The sequence below is a fragment of the Phlebotomus papatasi genome, chromosome 1 (genome assembly GCF_024763615.1).
Source record: "Phlebotomus papatasi isolate M1 chromosome 1, Ppap_2.1, whole genome shotgun sequence".
Classification (NCBI taxonomy): domain Eukaryota; kingdom Metazoa; phylum Arthropoda; class Insecta; order Diptera; family Psychodidae; genus Phlebotomus; species Phlebotomus papatasi.
The window spans coordinates 29,538,574-29,559,007 of record NC_077222.1 but is presented as its reverse complement, the minus strand read 5'-3'; the positions used below and the strand labels follow the sequence as shown (position 1 = coordinate 29,559,007).

General features: G+C 33.9%; 1 protein-coding gene across 4 annotated transcripts in view; it reads right to left on the bottom strand.

The window, feature by feature from the left end:
* The window catches only part of LOC129799606 (band 4.1-like protein 4), a 96,082-nt gene that overhangs the window by 63,589 nt on the left and 12,059 nt on the right, over window positions 1–20,434 (bottom strand). For all 4 annotated transcript variants that reach the window (XM_055843632.1, XM_055843635.1, XM_055843636.1 and 1 more), the window contains exon 2: window positions 957–1,768. In XM_055843632.1, the coding sequence (XP_055699607.1) occupies window positions 957–1,040 (84 nt within the window). In that variant the 5' untranslated portion in view covers window positions 1,041–1,768. The remainder of the gene's footprint in view (window positions 1–956; window positions 1,769–20,434) is intronic.

Here is a 20,434-nt window from a genome sequence, read left to right as displayed (position 1 = left end):
AAGTTTTTTTTTATTGAAAACTCTTAGGCCCAGCTATAAACATACTAAAATGTCAGATCGATCGATGTCATAGGGGCTGAGTGATTGAGAAACCAAAATTTTAGGGTGTTCCGAAATAACGGATGAGGAGTGGATCTTGTTTTTTATTAGGCAATAGGCTTAACCTATATAGAACTCGTATAGGCTAGATTAGGTACCAACGGTATCCGCGCAATAAGTATCCCGTTCGGGTTAATCTCAATGAGCTTGAGCTTGAGTTATAAATTCTTACCATTCTCACTCAGCTTAATTTAACATCACCTACTTTTAGCCGCCCATCGACATTTAACCTCTGCCAGAAGTGATCTAAAATCTATCCAGAATAGAAGTGATTAAACGATGGACAGGACGCACGGGACGGCTACGAAAAATCGATTTTTTGCGCATCACTGAGAGAAATCCGAAAAAGTCAAAATAACATTCCGGAAATGTTAATTTTACCCTGCAGAATTGATCCGAAATCGGTGTAAATATTACCCTTTTTAGGTGTATTAGGGGTTAAATTAACCCATTTCAATGTTAATTTTACCCTTAAAAAGGTGTGAAATAAACATTAAAAAATGTTGATATATTTTTACACCTAAAAAGTGTTAAAGTTATGAGGAAAAAAGTTAATCGCACCCTCTTTTTTCCTCAGTGTATGATATTCGTGGTCTATGTCTGTCAAAACGTATAGATCCAAAATTAGGGCCCGATCTGACGAGATCAAATTTCATCTAGTACCACAAAATTTGAGATTGTAAAAAGTCTCAGCTAAAATCGTACATTTATGACGTTCTCTTCAGTAACATTAAAAATGCAACCTTTTGACATAAATTAAGCTTTCATTGGTTAATGATCAGGACAGGATGTTAGTTTACAATTACAGTAATTGAATCTGTTTATTCGTTTATTGTATTGAACTAAGTGTAACGTACCTTTATTTCATGGAGGAAGTCCGTTTCATCGAGCAGGACAATCCGAACGGATATGACCTTTGATGAGCGGCATAGGCAATTCATGTTGACTGTTTTGTAGTTTAAAATTTCTCAATTGTTTCACTTAACACTTCTTCGAATTTTCATTTTCTTTTTTTTTCACAAAACGACACAATTTCTGTTACTGAAAGATCGATTCTGCCCTTCTTTACTTCACTTGTGAGCTCACGACCAAAGTGCTATATTGTCAACGCAAAGTTGGAATATAAAAAGAACAGCGAAAAACCTTCATGAATTGGAACACTGCAGTAGAGGCAACATTCCAGAAGAGCCTCTTACACTTCTTTTTTTGAGTATATTTCTTTTTTTGAATCACTTCCAATTTCCTTCACGAGCACAAGAACAACTTGAATTCATTTCTGCATCAAGTCAAATTAAAGTTGTTTGGGATGGATTCTGCACTAGCTGCAGTTGCAATTTTTAGCATTCCTTGCCCTGGGAAAATTGAAGCACGTGGTAAGGGGCAAAGGTGAAAAGTTCACGTCTCCAGCAATCAATTATCCCTGTCACTCTCTATGAAGTTCACAGCACCTGATGGATATCCTTATGCGTCCATGCTGCAGATGGTAAGATTCTCTTGGCTTGAGATGAGGTTGAAAAGAGGATAGTATTACTATAGTCTGGTAGACATTAATGCTTCAATGCCCACAAATGTACGCGTCTTGTCTCTGGAAGACAAACAGGAGACACGAGACAGTCTCGTCCTTTCCGCAACTAATGTTGATGATGAGTTGAGGGGTATGGAATGTTTCCTGAAATGACAAGAAAAATGTCGTAAATATTACAAGAAAAATCTCTCTGCTCTGCAATATACATTTTCCTCAATTTCTTCCTCGGTATTTTCTTTTTTATTGCTAAAAAGAAGGGACTCGAAACTACAAAGGGAAGAAAATCTATCTGTACATACGGCTAAGGGCTTCAGCTATCATTGACAGAAGGAAAAGTATCATCATCTATAAGTTTTTCTCTTCATTGCAAAATATTGATCTACGTGTGAGATCAAAAGAATTTTTTGGGGGAAATTACTTCTCAATGGCAATTTTGAAGAATCCCCACCCAATTTTCTCTATTTGCAAAGGAAATTGCCATTTTTCCAACAATAGCACTTTCAAATGTGAATCATGAATAGTAAAGATATTAATATAAAATCATCAATTGCTGTCGAATTCTATTTCCTCAAGAGAATAAATTATAAATAGATTCTACAATTTCAGAGCAGGTGCTTTTCATTCTATGTTGCAAAAGACATACATACTTAATGACTATGATTGATTTAGAAACAATCTGACTGCGAAATGGATCAACCAAGTGACTGAAACAGTTCACAACAGAGTAGGATTTAAACAAGATTTAAGAGAAAAAGCAAATTACACTGATTGGAAAAAATACGATTTTGATGAACAGAACAAAAACTGAGAGTTCAAATCGGTTGAGACCGTTACAGTCGTATGGAAAATTCCAAGACCTCTCAAATAAATCATAATGACTAAATCTTTTGAGAAATAAACTCTCTAGAATGCATTAACTTTGAACGTACATATGGAAATTTGAAAGTTTTCTAGTATACCTCCAAAACATCTCCAAAAAAGGATATCGTTGAAGTCGTTTTCTAAATTAACCAGGAAAATCAGGGCACAAAAATCTAGCTAGAGATCATGGAAGACCATAAGTCTGCATCTCTCACCGCTTAGCCTTCAATCAGTTAAGAGAAAGACAGAAAATTGTAGAATAGTGTTACATTAGCATTTTGTTTACTACAAAATTGCAACATTTTTTCAAAAATATAAGTCCTGATTAAGGGAGCAGTCAGAAAATTGTTACAGGCGAACTAATCCAAATTTCGAACTGTTTGTAATATCGGACGCTTTGTGTGAAACATCGGATACAGCATGTCCATTCATTAAAATGATTAAAATTATGAAAATGTTTTTAAATGTGTAATTAATAAGGTTTTTCTTTTAAATATTAATTTTTTAACAAAATATGAACACTAAAAATGTTAAAAATATTAAACGTAAATTCTGCTAAAATGGTTCAAAAAAAATATGACACATCAATTTTTATTTCTAGCAGTTTTGTTTGTCTGATTTGAAATACAAATTATTTTCTTTGAATGTTTTATTTTCTAATAATATTGTAAAGTATTCTTTTGAGGTTATTTTAATTTTTGTTGACAGCGATTGGCTCTATAAATTCAGAGTAAATTTCCCAGATGTATAACCTATTAGGGGAAAGTGACCATGCTTGATACGATCCAAGCTTGATAATAACTATTTTTTTCCTACGTTAATCAATAATTGTGACTCATAGCAATATATTTTAATAGCTGGTGCTAAGCCTCACATTTCCTAAAAAAATTAGGATCCCAGCTCTTTTTTCCTAGTTTCAGGAAGCAAAAATCAAAAATGGGCCCAAAACTGTAATTTCGATACATGATATTTCATAAGTATTTCTTAATTAATGTCGCTGTTCAGGAAAACTACTATCATAGGCACATAGAGGGTTCATCAGTATTAATATTTATGTAAAAATATTTTTACTTGGGGACACTGTTTTTGAGGGTGGTGACAAATTCATAAATTCTACCTGTGTCCATCCTATATTTTAAGAAGTGTCCATGAATGATAATTTAATTGTGGCAACTCTATCTTTAGATGTGATTCTTTCATAATTACACCTATTGTAATCCTCCAATTTTATCGATAATTGACATTGCCTTCAACCCTGTTGCCTGAATTTTAAGGTTGCAGAGTGACATTTTCATAGACTCAAAGTGAAAAAATGGTTTTCGCTAGCGCCCTAATGTCATAAAAACATGGCTCAGAAAAATTACATAAAAGTGATATTAAAACTATTAAAACTAATAACCAGTCGTACAAACGATTTAAGCAGATAGATTAGAGTTCCGTCTAAATATTGATGTGCCATTTTTTGTATCCGGTGAAATTTTTATAGTCAAAATGGGTCTCCGAATTGTCGAATCAATGATTATACAGCAAGGCCCCGGACCCAACTTGTATAAAAATCGTCACTGAATTTCCATTTTCTTCTTGAGAAAAATCTAAGGATTTCCAGGAACTATTTGAGGTGGGATTATGAACCTAATAAGTGAGACATTTTTTTAACATAGTGAAAGAATCGCTTCGGTTTGTGTGTTAATCAGAAAAAAATCACAAATCTTGGACATCATTTTACAGTATCAAGCATGGTAGCTTTCCCATACTATTTGATTTCAAAGAGAGACCAGTACACGAACCGCTTTTTCGAATTTGTCAACCATATGGAGCGTAAACGGTAAAAAATGTCAACCTCTGGTCTTCGGTGACCCCTAATAAAAAAAAACATTATCTCCTTACGTTTATTTCTCCGTTTTCCTCTGACTCTCCTACATCCCCTTTAAAATCTTGTTTTTTGGTTTATTTATCAAAACTTGCCGAAGTGTGTCAATGATTTTCGGTTATGTTTTAAGGGTAGCCTATGCGAAAATATTTTCCATACATCTATGACCGAAAAAATGCCATTTTGAATTATGGAAGGTCAAAGTTCAAATACTTTGGAGAGCCCAATTTTCAACAGAATTGCCTAAAAAAATTAGAATTTTTTAGAAAGCTTAAGAAGTTAGAAAGGTCTTGAAATTACTTATCCGACTATGTCAATCCCAATCTCAAACGAATGGTATGTTTCTCCAATCTAATGTGTTGTCATGTTTTCAAAACTCAATTATTGCTTTATTACTAGTAGTACTCCACATAGAGAGCAGTATATGTATAAATAATCTCCCGTTTTTGAGTTATATATATATATTTCGTCATCTTACCCAAAAGGGGTCGTAATATGGTAAAATTTTGGGGATTTGAAGTTTCGTGTGTTTGTGGCGTCTGTGTGTCCGACCGTTACCAAGCCTAGAGCCCAAACGGTTATAGATAGAGACTTGGGACCTTCGGCAGACTCAACCCCCATAAGTCAACCCTTGAACCACTAACATGCCCCTCATTTTCCCTTATCTCCTCCAAAATCATGTTTTTGGGTTTGCTCAAAAACAAGTCGTGCGATTTTTCTTCATTTTTTGATGTTTTAGAGATTACAAAACAGCCGAGTTCAACAAATTCAGTTCCAACTTTCAGGAACAAATTTGTATAAAACGAAATCAACTCAAATTTGTAGACATTTCACCGTATCAAAAGGTTCCAAAAGAAAACCCTAAAAAATTGTGACTATATTTCTTAACAAAAGTGCAAAGAAAACTTTTTGGAAAAAACAAATATCTTTTCTAGGTACAAATTTATTCAAAAAAAAATAGTTTCAAGGGAAACTTGTTCCAACATTTTGGTCAGTGTCCAAAAGTTTTTACCGTGTAGGTCGTTTCCGTAAAGCCCGTCCTGTCCGAGACTATAAGGATCATAAGAGTCTTCATAAGAATCTTGATTTTGCGGGAATGGGTTGTTAGCCCCTCCATTTGGGGGCATTTCGTCCTTATACGAGAATCTAGTTGAATCTTTCCTAATAACGGTTCTCCAAAGTCAAAAGTTTTAAATTCTCTAGAGAGCGTATTTGTCAACTGAATGGTATCATGTTAAGGCTGGGATATTAAGGACAATGTTAGTTTATCAGGATCACGCTATACAGAATTATTTCATCCTCGATTATCATTAAGCCAAGCATTTTATGCATTGTCGGCAATCATAATATTATCTATATACATCTCAACTCTGTTCACTATATTTTCAATTTCCCCCTATTACCCAGTTCTCACTGAGTTGGTTGTCTTCAAAAATGTTTGACACTGTCACATGGGCGTTCTGGACATGAAAAGTTGTAACTACAATCTTGGAAAATGTTCTCTCAACTATGAATGGCAATAAAATGTCCAATAAGTTGCAAATTGTGCTGAATAAATCTGTTGACAGTTGCACATTATTTGTTTCCTTCACAATATTTTTTTTCTAACTATATGTCTTGTGCTCCTTACTGCAACTAAATCAACAAGACTTTATACAAAATGAGATTAAAAAAAATAGTCTTGAATATCTTGTTGCAAAATGATGTTTTATAGAGTATGTTCATGGTTTCAGCACTGCGATAAACAGAGACAATTTACATGTGAATTTCACTGGAATGATAGTGCGGGATAGTGGTTATGCCCTATGGCATGGGTGTTCTAGAAGCCATCCAATGAATTTCCCAAATTCCACAGGAATAGCTTCACTTGCACGAAAGCACCCAATTTAATCACGGAGTGTGTGAATGTGGCGAGTGACTTGGCAATTTGGTGTTTCTCCTCAAGTTTGAGGGTGAGTTTTTATTACAACATAACTCTTATCACACCATTCCCGAATGCTTTCTCGCCTCTGAAGCCACTTTCTTCCCTACGGTTTGACTTGCAGGGCTTTTTTTTGCTGCTCAGTCATCATCATTATCATTTGCACCACACGGTGAAATAATCCACAAAAACGGAGAATATATACAATAAAGGGGTGGCCAAATGAACGACATTTCGCGAGATGCTCGAATGCGTGATATCAATATTCAGTGCATCGAGAATCAATTTCGGATTTATTGGTAGATTGAACAAAAATTGTTTAACGGTCCAACTCAAAGAGCAAATCATCGTGCTTATGAGTTTGTGTAGTTCGCAAAGTTTTTCCACTGCGTCATTCTTTTTTTTACGTTTACCGGTTTAGAACAAACTTGAACCGAATCATAAATCATCTGAGATCGTATGCAAATAGACTACTTGGACAATCGTACAATTGAATTTAACAATTTAATGTACAATTCAATTTGACAAATTGAAATACAATAGAATTTCAGGTTTTATTAAATTAATCAAATTAATTATTAATTCTTAGTTGGTTTATACTGGTTTTGATCTGTTTGAGATTCACATGTTTCAGCAGATTGAGAAAACTGGTCAGTTGCCCAAATTCGAATAACCAGACAATTTAATTCTGGAATTTTAGATATCATTTCGAATAATTCCTTAAATCCTTTTAGATGATTGGAATCGTTGGAATCATTTTAAATTTAATTTATTTAACTATGCTTTAAGCAACAATGTATAGTTTGTTTTATCAAGAAAAGGCTAAAAAGGAACTTGAGAACCAACTTAAAATCTCAATGAAAAACTTGACAAATTGATCCAATGCGACTAATAGTCTCATGTAGAATGCCATTAGAAATGTTTAATCTTTACAGTATCCAATTTCGGGAAGACCAAATTACATTTTCGATCGAATCCAAACTTTTCAAAATAGTTTAAAAATTACAATTATCGAAGAAAACGTAAATTATACAAAATAACTGCTAACTTTAATAATTTTATAATCATAACCTTTCCAGTTTTATTTTATTTTGGGAATTTGGAATCCAATTATGGCCAAATTGAGAGGTAAAGCTATACGGGTCACGGTCAAAATCTCGAAAGTCAAAGCCCCGAAAGCCAAAATCCCGAACGCCAAAATCCCGAAAGCCAAAATTCCGAATTGGCCAAAATTCCGAATTCTTAAAAGTGTCATAGCTACTCCCACAATTGCACCCGCGATTGCTGGAGGCAAAGGGAAATTTTCTGTGTCCTGGAAAATTATTCTACACATTATCCTCCATATAATTTTATCCCGCTCAGGATTTTGAACATTCGAGATTTCGGTTTTCGGGATTATAGCTTTCAGGATTTTGGCCCTTTAAGGATTTTGACGTTCGGGATTTTGGCTTTCGGAATTTGACTGCCTCCGGGTGATACATAGCCTCTTCTCATCAATTCCTAAATGTTCACCTCCAAGCGGGCTAGATGCCTGGTAGACCCCCTGGTAGAGTCAGGTGAGTGATAGTAGATTGAGTAATCAAATCGGAAGTCGCGAACCTGAGGCAAATGAACAAGGGAGCTGGTCTTTCTAGAGAGTGTTGTGCGAGGGGCTAAAAACCCTTCCCCGTAAAAGAAAGATTCTTACGAAAACTCGCATGGAGCCTAGGATAGGACGGACTTTACGGCAAAGACCTATGCTACTTACTCGCGAAACAGAGGTTTAAGAGTTTAGTGCAAGAGGCCCGGTCCCTTAAAGGGACGTTGCAAGTAAGTAAGAATTAGGAATCTTTCTTAACTATTTTATTTAAGATCTCTTGGTTTACACCTTCCAAGGCTTGTCGAAGAATAATTTAAACATAATTCAATAAAAGAATTTAATTAAATTTATATCACATTTTATGAACTCTTCTATAAATCTTAGATTTAGCTATCTTATACTACCATTAAAATGCAGCACTTCCGATTTTATTAGTGTACTAGGGTAACCGGGATATACGTGCACTTAGGGGAAAGTACCCTCCCTTCGAAAGTTCATACCTTCGAATAATGTGAATTTTCTTTAAGTTTCCCTAACACATAAATATTTCTTTTAAATATTAGTTAGCTTATTATCAAATTGATAAATATGTGACAATCATGTGGAAATCTCTTTGAAATGTTTAAGTGTCTTAGGGAACCTTAGAAAATTCACATTATTAAAAGGCATGAACGTTCGAAGGAAGAGTACTTTCTCCTATACAACTACATAAAAAGTTCAAAAATAAATAAAAGTCGTTAGAACTATTTTCGAATATATGATTTTTGGATGTAATGATAGGGCTTCAAGAGTAATCTCAGGAAAATCTCAAGTCGATACCTCATGTCATTTGGTCTGTAACTCCGCTTGGATAGACTCCCGAGGAATAGCGTGGCGTAACTTCTTGCAGATTGTCAGATTCGCAACATTTTGTTAAAAATGGTTTCAGAATTGAAATATAATAAAATTAAGTTGCTTCTTCATAACGTTCGAGGGGTTCGAGCAATATTAGGAGTGACTCCTAAAGAATATTGAGAAGAAATGGGAGAAACAGAATGGAGTGGAATCCGCGTTAAGAACCCCAGCGAGTAGGTGTTAATTTGTTGGTTTCCCAAAACACTCGACTAGAAACTCTTAATACCTTCATACACCTTTGAGTATTAAAAAAATATATATGTTAAAATGAAAACGAAAAGAACGGAGGATTGAGAATATAAAGAGCAAAAGAAAAAAAACATCACACATGTACAAAACACGTGTTTATAGTCGCTATGATGATGCCTACGAGCCATAAAGAAAAAAAAATCCACGTAAGAAGATTAATGGTCAAGCCATCATATTGAAAGGTTCAAGTTCCATTTGTTCAAATGATGATGACTAAATTCAACATTAAACCAGACACGTCGCATTAACTGTGAAAATATTGGATAATTTATTAAAGTCTTCCATGTAAAATACATGTAATTTACTCTTTAATAATTTCTCAAAATATATATGCTTCTCCTAATTAAATGAAAAGATGTGCTGATACATGGGATGTTAGCAGCAGGGTATCAATTTAATTATTCAGTGAGATCTTTCAATTGTTCTCTCAAGACTTCCCAAGCATCGTAAATGTGGGTCAACTACACAGTTTCCAACACATAGCGCTTCATTGCGGCTATGTTCTTATAACATGGAAACCCTCTTCACATAATGATCTTCTCCTCAAACATATCACCGCCAGCGGTTGCTCTTTTAAGTGATTGTCTCATCACGGATTGATGACAATGTGGATTCTTCTATAGTCTAAATTGGCTCTTATAAGCCTCGTAATCTCCCCACCAGACGCGATTGTTATAAAATTATAGCCGTGACAAGAAGTGAACTCGAAAGTGATTGGAAAATGCTTTAGTTCGACTTTCCCATGAAAGTTGCACGAATTTTGTGATGTTTAATTTTCAAAATTAATGCATATCAGAAACATAAACATCACTGTAAATCACTTGGGTGAGAGCAAAGCACTAAAAGATGCTATATTTATGCACTAAACAACACAGATTAGAACGTCTGAACGAGGTATTAGCAAGTGCTATTTAAAGTTTCTTTATGGAGATGAGAAAAATATCTATTCGTGATTTCATTGATCTGTAAAAGAAATGCACGGCTAAGGAGAATTTGCGGACTGCTCGAATTAAAAAAAGAGTATAAATTCTGGAAATTAATATTTACTTTATCTATAATAATTTATTAAAAAAATGCAGTAATTTGTGTTAATTATCAGTTAACATAATTGATTAACGATAGTTTCAAATTATTACAAATATGTTGAATTTTGTTCATGAGAGCTGAAAAAAATTTCTCTAAAAAGTTTGATTTTTAAAGATTTTGGTAGTGCTTTGGCTACATCGCGATAGGGGAAAGAGCGCTACCTTCGGACGATTTCACACAAATCATTTTTTTCAATGTGTTGCAAATGAATTTGACTCATTATAATATTATATTTTAATTGCTAGTTCAATGCCTCAAATTTTCAGGAAAGGGATGGGTGAAATCCATAAGGAACATAGGGAAAAAAATTGAATTGTCCGAAGCTTGAGTCGTCCGAAGGTAGCGCGATTTCCCCTATATTAAAAACGCTACTTTTTAGTATATTTAAAGGACACCGAACTTAGCTATAATTTAAATTAAACCCACAATTGTTTTGTCTATCTAAATTGAATTACATTAAAGCCCAGCTTTCATCAGAAATACGTGAAAAATTACCGGTTTCAATGTAGCCCCAGCTCAATGTAGACCTATCTTGTCCTATTAGAAAGGAAGTAATAAAATTTTAGTACCTTTGAAGATTAAACTTTAAAGATCTTTCAATTAATGTACTTTTTGAAGTTTAAAATTTTTTTTTAAAAAAATTGAACTTTCTAAAGAAATAATCATACAGGGTGGAGTCACCACTTATGGACGTTGCACATTTATAGATAGCTTCCAACAATTTCATGTTCTTACCTTCATTTTGAAAAATGTCAAAATTATTAATTACATCATAAACTGATAATTTTATGATTTTTCGAAATCTGTTTTAGGTAAGAACTTAAGAATTTCGCATGCTGTCCATAAGGCCGGCTTCAGACTGAAGGTTTAGCCCAGTTCCCGAAGGTCTCAATAATCTAAATAATAAGCAATTTTATTGATTTTTCAAAATCTAATGGATAATCCTAAACAACAATTTCTTAAAAATCGTACTTGATAAGAAATTAGAGGAGTTAAGCCAGATGGCTAAGCCTTAGGTCTGAAGCCCGTATAAGTGATAACTCCACTTTACAGAATCATAAAGTCATCTTACTTGAAACTACACAAGTAACTCTAAGGTATACATATCAAGGATTAGATTAATATGATTAAGAGCAAAATCACATTGACAATAAAATTCTCGCCATAACCTCACCGTACTTTGTTAAATTACGCATTTTCATTGCAATTCTCACGCAAATTTTCCATTATCGTATTACCTTATCTCATACTCGGTGGCACTAGTATAAGAAAACTGAAGAAATAAAACGAAAATTCAATAAACGGTGAGCAAAAAAAACTGTAAGAGAAATTATTCGTGCAGTTTTTTTGCTCATCGTTAATCGCATTTTCGTTTTATTTCTTCAATTTTCTTGTATTATTTTCACCTAGTGCCACCAAATATAAGATAAGGTAATACGGTAATTGAGAATTTGCGTAAGAATTGCAATGAAAATGCGTAAATTAACGAAATACGGTGAGCATTTTACTGTCAATGTGATACTACCCTAAGGTTGTTTTTGAATTGATGAAGAAAAACCTGTTAGATTTTACAAGTTGCAGAAGAAAAATTTAAAATATTTGAGGTTTTTTTCAGTACGTTTCCAAAAACATAAACTTTTTACTACAAACATGTAAAAAAAATAGTTAGCATTCCAATGCAAATAACGTTTGCAGTAAATTTTCTAAATAGTTTGAAGATTTTTTTAGTAGTACTGTTCTCAAAATTTTTAGAAGCATACAAACTCAATCATTTTAGTTCTTATAAGGTAAAGTGCCCTCGAGTCGACCGGTTCCTCGACTCGATCGGTGGTCAATATTTGAATGCTTGATGGTGAATTTCTATAAAATTGTCACTGATTCGTATTTATTTGTGAAATAATCGATCTATTAATGTTAGATCATACACCAAATATTAGTGCAAATATAAATAAATTAAATACATAACTCTACCGATCGAATTGAGGAACCGGTCAACTTGAGGGCAATTTACCTTATGCTTCTGTATTTTGGAGAAAATCAAGTAAGAAAAAATTATAATTGGACAATGTAGGGGGAAGAGGGGCTACTTTGAGCTGTGGACCTACATTGTTATAAGAGGTTTTCGCATACTTCTAATGGAAACTAGGTTTTAACATGATGTAATTTGGACAGACATAATAATTGTGGTTCTAAATAAAATAACTGTAAGAATCAGATTCATTTACAAATAGGTGAAAAAGTCATATAATAATCTAGCCCCACAGCTCAAAGTAGCTCCACCTCACCCTGACAAGTATAAAATATTCATACATTTTATTTATTTTTTATATTTTGAATTAATATTTTTTAAAACAAACTTTAAAATTAGCACACCACAAAAAATTGTAAGAGAAAATAAAAAAAAAATTGTACTTAGTAAATTTTAATCCAAAAACTTATTTATTGAAAAAATATATTTATTGAAAACAGATTTATATGCTGTCTTTCAATTGGCAAATGTTAAAGTTTTCATTGACTCAAACAGAGAGAAAATATGTATAACTATAATTCAATGGACGGAAGAGGGCAAGATACCCCTATCTCGTACTTCCGTCCATGCGTGTTAATATGAGCTTTGTCGTAGGTTCGTTAACTGTTTCGTTGCATAATGATACATCTAAAATAATCCAATTCGAATTTATCAAACAGTATTGCCTGTAGGTTCTTAACCATATAAAGTATCCTCTGTTTAGAGATCGAGCAATAAGAGAGCAAAAGTAGATTTGATGAGTCTATAGTATGGGTAATTTGGTGTAAATTCGTGAGACAGCAAAGGAATAGGCAAAGAAAAGTCCCGGCAAGAGATAAATAACTCAAAATTCTTGCGACAGATGAAGCATGACGCGAGCCAGATCCTTAATCACTGTCAAAGAGCACCGTCACCTGCCAAAATAAATGCCAAGTGGGTTTCAAGAATGGCTCTCTGGAGTGGCGGGAATCCGACAGAGAAAGAGTCCCATTCCAGACCCTCATCCACATGCCCGAGGGCTCCGTGGCTCGTTGAACTCTTCCCGCTCCGGGTCTGGACCGGAGGCTGAGCGCAAATTCCCATCAGATGCTTGATTGACTTAACGGTACTGCTCGAATTGTGTTACCTTTCCGCTGCCCGAGCACCAGAATCGCTGCTCCATTACTGCCTCACTTTTGTCAGTGGCACCGTTCCCGCCACAGTGGCAAAGAGTCACTCGCGATGCCGATTAATTAACTCCCCAGTCAATAGCTGAGCCCTCCAACACAGAACTCCTCTCTGGACAGAGAATGGGAATCCATGGCTGGAGGCTGAGGAAGAGCACGGGGCATACTTAAGCGACAATGCAACAATCAGTTCCCGGAGATCTCATGGGATTCACTTGAATTTTGTACTTTCCGCGAATCGAAATGGCAAGTCGAGGCGATTACAGTTAACTCTTTCGCTTTGGCCATCGGGAGAAAGAGGTGCATTCTTGGGAATAGCAACTTGAGCTCCCGTAAAAGTCCCGCTCCATTGAAAGTGGAGTGAATTGAATTAATTTCCATTTGGCGTGATCTGGTCGCCGACTCGATAAGCTCCCGATCGAGATGAGATGCGTGCATCAGCATCAGAATGGTCAACAATTTGTTTGTGAGAACAGATGCTGTGCCCTCAGATTGTCCCATCTGTCAAGGCAATTTCTCTCATCGCGCGATGTCTTTATCGAAGATGAATGGACCATGGATGGTATATTCCTCACTCGAATTCTTTACTGGTCAGCCGTGCATTGATCTTGGGACCAGTGAAGCGCCAAGGTGGCTGAGGCACAGCTAAAATATGCTCTTCTGCACTAATCACTTTTTGTGTGCATGCCTGGGCGGCGCAAATGGATCAATCCGGGTCTTCTTTTTGCCGCCGCGGCTGAGGAATTTTTACTTTCATAACGTGCCATGAAAGCGAATTGATGGACATTTATCGTCGATTACTCACAGATCTCTCCATTGAATGGCCAAGTTTGAGGCTCGTGCAAATTGCCTGTATCCGAGAGTACTGAAGCCCTCCAACTAATTACCCTTTTGCAAACCTCTGTTTGCAAACAAATGACCCTTCATTCATTCAAGACATTAATTAATATTCAATACAGAAAGGCTTAATAATTTAGAGACTTTTTAGTGTATCGACTGAAAAATACCATTATAAATTGTTCTCATGAGCATGGGGGCTTAAGAAAATATCTCAAAAATTCCAATGTTCATATTTTGGATCCTAATCATTGAATATGGGTATTTCGTGTGTATAACTCTTTTGAAACACTTGCAAATATTTCATTCATCACATTTTGTGAAGTTTTACTAGAACAAAGAATTGAAAAAGTTGCGCAATTTAACAGACATTCTCTTTGAAAGTAAAGTAGAGAGGATTTCAAGAAGTTGCATTTTTCTCAATTTAATTCAATTTATTTAAAACAATATTTTTAAACTTTTTATTTTTGTGGAGATGTAATAATATGCTCCTCAATTACCCTAAACTATTACAAAGCACAAAAAGACCTAAATAGTCGCAGCTATGAAAAATAAGCCACGCCCCCTACACGATTTTGAATTAGAAAATGAAAAGTAAATAACAAATAAACAATATTTTTATTAAATTTACTTAAGAATTTAGGAGAAATTTTGAAATTTTCCAAAACTGATTTTTTGGAGAGAAATGTACACAGAAATAGACGTGGTCTATATTTGGTCTTGATATCATGAGAAAGAAACTTACTCTGATATGCGTTTTAAACATAATCTTATTAATATAATAAACAACCATGAATCTCAATTTTTTCTGATTAATGATTTGAGTCTAACATACTCGAAGAAGGCATGACTGATACGATTCGAGGACCTACCCTTAACTCGAATTTGGGAGGTGAGAAATATCATTGATACCCCCCAAAACGTTCGAATTTGGAAGAGTCTACTCTATATAATTTGTTAAAAATGTAATAATATCCGTTTCTAAAGATCCGAAACTCAAAAATTCCTTCTTCAGTGGGGTAAAACTCTCTCTCAGAGATTACTTAAGAAAAAAACACTATCTTTCTGCATAAAAGCAAAGAAAATGAATGGCAAAAAACAATAAATATTTTAAATATTCATAGTAGTATAGCGAATAATAGCATAAACTTTCCTCTCGAGGCAAAGAAACTTATTCAAATTTCATTTCGTATAAGTTTTTAAAAATGCATTTAAAATGGCAAGAGAACTTATAAATTTAGAAATAGATAGGGCAGTTTTGCACTAGTCATTTTTTTTAAATAATTCCTTTGTAAAATATTATATGATATCTCTGTTTAAAATTTACTAATGGTGCTATTCTAATGAAAAATGAACAATTTTTTAGCACTTTACTTTTCTCAAATGTTTCTAAATAATTGACTATTTTTTGTACTTCATGTCATGTTTGTTTCGCGGTTTTATAGAACACGATAATACTCTTTATTTCACAGGGGTGTTTTCTATCTAAAAACGTGAATTCTAATTTCTAAATATTAAATAATTATTCACTTGTTAATTAATATTACACAAACTAGTATTATACTATTGTTTATTAAAATTTTATTGAACCCAATTGAACCGTAAAAAACAATTTGAATGTATGCTAAAAATCGTTCTTCGTGTCTGTTTCCGTCCGATTTTTGGTAAAGGTTAAATACCAGGTGTAGGACATCAAATTATGATATCTGATCCATTTTAGAACATTCCCAATTTTGTTTTTTCAATAACTCAGCCTCTATGGTATAGAGCGGTTTCAAATTTTAGTATTAAATGAGTCTAAAAGATCTTTCTAAACTGAATCCTAGAGCTGCAAAAGGGTCAACAATAAATTTTAAAATAGCTCTAGCTCCAGCTCTAATTGACAAAATTCGATGATCCATGGTGACATAGAAAGCTATCATTGCTATAAGTCTTTAAAATATCTCATCAATATACGATTCAATAGTTAGGCCTGAGGCCGATTAATCGAAATATTTATTTTCGAAAATTTAATGTGAAATATTCCGAAAAATAGACGATGTTTTTCAATGAAATTGTAGTATGTTGTAGTTGAGGCTAAGACCTTTCCAACGATACTTCGCACCTCACTAATCCAACTCTCTGTATCTTGAATCTATACCTAAAATGACCGGACTCTATTTATAGTCAAGTGTGCCAATCCGGGCGCTTCGCTATCTGGATCGTTTATGACTAATCCACTTAAAATAATATTTTTATTTTTATTTCCGTATTATAACCAGCGTACAATAAATTTTGTTTCTAAACATGTTTTCAAAATTTCCCATGAGAATGAGCGAGATGACTAGATCTAGATCTCACTCACTCTCATTGAAATGTCAAAAACATGTTTACTAAACAAAAGTTATTGTGCGTTAGACATTATAGTCACTACAGTAACATAATATAACTATTCAAGTTTAAGAAAAAGCAAAAATAATATTTTTATCCATGTAATCGACTCATTTCAATCTTGTGCCAGCTGGGTTCTTCAATAAAAATTTTCTAGCAGTGATATTTCCGCTAATGCCATCTTGTTAATTGAAAATATTTATTTTTTTTCTTTGTGAAAAAGTATTTTAAATCCAAAGGTTTAATTAAAAGTGAATTAGCGAAAAGGCGACCCAGTTAGTGCATGCTGACTTATTTCAGTATTATCATTATTTTATAAATTTATTTTAATATTTTTGATAATTTTTTTTTATATTATGTTTCTGAATGAAACATTGAATAATTCTATGAATTTAGAAGAAGTAGAAAAGATTTTCATCAGTCCAAAAACAAGCGTTTAAGTAGCACTCTTCGGAAAACGATCCAGTTACCCCACCTTACTATATAATGTTTGTCACAAAGATTCAACTTATAATCAGACTGGTACGTATTTCGAATTGTAAGCCCTCCAGAATCTTAGCTACTATTTTTCGTGCTACTCTCAGACATTTTTTCATACTATGGGCCATTATGACGTATGACAAAATTTAACATTCTACTATATGATCACTGCACTCCTATGCATTTCTCCCTTTAATATATATTTTTTTCAACAAAAGGTCGTGAGATGAATATAAAAGCATGGAATAACAATGAAGAGCATTTTTTTGCAAAGATCGTGGACTGATTTGAATATTTTTGTATATGATGACAAAATGGAAATGTCGTGTTAATATTGCTTTGCACTTTGGCTCTGCTATAATACTTCATGTGTGAAGGTTCGTAAATTATTCATGATGCAGAGTATGGAGTTGGTTTAGCATGAGTGCGTATATACATGCACTTGTTGATAATTCCCACCAAGTTTTCGGTTGACCATCAGGAAGTCGCAAGGACTCCGCGTATGTAAATCACAATGTCCAATCAGTCCCATAAAGTAACACCTGCAATTGAAATGACTTTGACGATATTGCACCCTGACAGTTATTGATGTTTCGCTATGCTTAGGGAAATTGCTGTTTGATATTATATGTATGATACTGAAAAATCCTCATCTACACCCATCAATTGAGCATTTTGTCGACACATAAGACAACATAACACCACACCCCCGGTAAATCCCAACACTTTCGCGGCATGATTCACCTTAGAGCTCCGACAAAACTTACGGACAGGTGGGGCTTTTAAACTTGTTGAAAATTGGAACTATTCCAGCATTTCGGGCGATAATCATGCTACAGAACTTCAAGTGTTTTGTTAATATTATAAACTTCACTAGTTTTGGGGAGTTGATTTAAAGGCCTTTTATATTTAGTTAGGCAGACTTTCATCAACTAAGCGGAACTGAAGTTATGGTCTTTTTAATGTAAAAACTGGAAAATGGAACTAAGGTTCATTTTGAATAATGTTTAAATATTCCTGATATTTATTTATATAGAATTGTATATTATTATTATATAGTCAGAAAGATAATTGTAATTCTTATGACATGAAATAAACATTATTATATATCTATCTATCTATCTATCTATATATATTTTTTATTTTGGCCTCTTGACAATATAAGGGAAAAATGCCCATGCTTTGCACGGTCCCAAGCTTTCATAATGACTAATTTTCTTCTTATGTTTCTGAATAAATGTGACTCTGCAATATATTTTAAAAAACTGGGCAATTTCACCGAGTTTTTAAAATATGGGTGCGATGAGTCACATTTATTGAAAAACATAGGAAAAATTTAATCATTATGAAGCTTGGAACAATGCCAAGCATTGGCGCTTTCCCCTACTAATTTACAATAAACTAAACTAACTTAATCCCAGTTCTGAATTTTATGGGTTTAATTTTCAAATTTTATTGAAGGGCATCATTTACTGTAAACCATATTGTACTGTTCCTAAACTATCCGGTTCTGGATACCAGGAGATATTTACTTTCACTAGCATATTCGTAGTAGGGGAAAATGCTCATGCTTGATACCATTGGAAGCTTCGTAATGACTAAATTTTCTATGTTTCACAATATATATGTGACTCATCGCAACCATATTTTAAAAACTATGGGAAAGTGGCCAGTTTTTAAAATATATTGCAGAGTCACGTTTATTGAAAAACATAGGAAAAATTTAATCATTACAAAGCTTCCAATAGTATCAAGCATGGGCACTTTCCCCTATGTCTGTTTCCTTTGGCCGTCTTCTAAAAACTGTCTTGCACACTATGGGAGATGATTAAGACGAATAAGTAAAATCTCGGAAGAGAAGTTGTCATGAGCGGACTTATTTACGACTTATTAAGGAGTTGCAGGGAAACTACCAGAGGTATTAATTAATGAAAGATGGCTTTCCCGTACTTTTTAATATTTTCATGTGTAATGTAAAAAAAATTATATAAAATCCATGAATTCACAATTCCTGGTAACCCTTTCTTCTCATTAGGTCACGGTTTTCTTCTACAAGTGGCGCTAGTAACTGTTCTCAAATTTGAATTTTCTAGCTTTAAGCTAAATTAAATACAGCTTTTTAAGCTAAATTAAATACAGGAAATTCCAATTATCTTCGTATATTCCATATTATTTTTACGATCGAAAAAAACAGTGAATTCACTGCAGTGACATAAAAAATTGAATTCCCGAAGGATATATCTTAAAAAAAAAGTTTCTGAAACAGGACAATTACAGGGATCCTTGCTCACTGGAGAAATGGTCGACATAAGTCCAAGTAGTGTAGAAGTATTTCGCCCCAGTTTCCCCTACATGTATCATATTTCACATTATAAAAGCTTCAATTACTTTATTTCCGCGATAAAATTTATTGAATACAACCATTCTGATGGGTATGCATCTAACTAGCATGCAATTATCCAAATAAAACTCAATAGATTGCACTACCAACTGTTCATAAAATAATTCCTAAAAACTTCCTAAAGCTCTGTTTCTACAAGGTTGAAAATTTTTATACAATTAAAAAATTATTCTTTATTCCTTTCGTATTTATTTTAATTTCAACAATTTGGTAGTCGAAAGATCACAATAGCAGAGTTCTTTTAGGTAGTTTGTTTATTACAGTAAAATATAATTTATTAATATATTATTTTGTCTCAAATTAACGTAGTCAATAACTTAATAGTATGCACTGCGATTTATCATATTATCACGAAAGAAAGGCCAAGACCAGGGGTCTCTCAACATTTCATTTTTCCATACGTTTTTGCATAGAGGCACTGAAGACTATTGGCAAGTTTTTTCCTAAAAAGAATTAACTTGTCAGTCTGATATATTTCGAAATCGTGCATTAAAAGCTATCTAAAAATACATATTTCATAATGTTCGCCGAAATAATACAAGAACTAGGAGCAAATTTGTGTAAGTCGCGGTGCAATATCTACAAAAATTTTACAAGGAAAAATAAAAAATGGCTTCACTTTTTGTTAGGCTTGGTGGGCCCCTGGCCAAGACTAATCTAACCAGTATAAGGGCTAAAATAGTCTCAAGCTGATCCTGGAGAATATTTGCTCTGTAAAATCTAGCACTAAAAACGAGTCCCAAATTGTTATACATTGAGGGCTTTGGCTTATAGATGCCAAGTTTTGTAGGTTAAATATTCTTTAGGATAACAGCCTCAGTCCATTTGGGATTTGGGCCATTATACGGGTTTCAGACCCTAAAACGGGCTTCAGACCTAAGGCTTAGCTATCTGGCTTAGCTCCTCTAATTCCTTATCAGGCCGATTTTTTAGGAAATTCTTGTTTTGAATTGGATATTAAGGGCAAATGATCAAATGGATTTTGAAAAATCAATAAAATTGCCCCTTATTTAGATTTTTGAGACCTTCGGGAACTGGGCTAAACCTCCAGTCTGAAGCTGGCCTTATGGACAGCATGCGAAAATCTT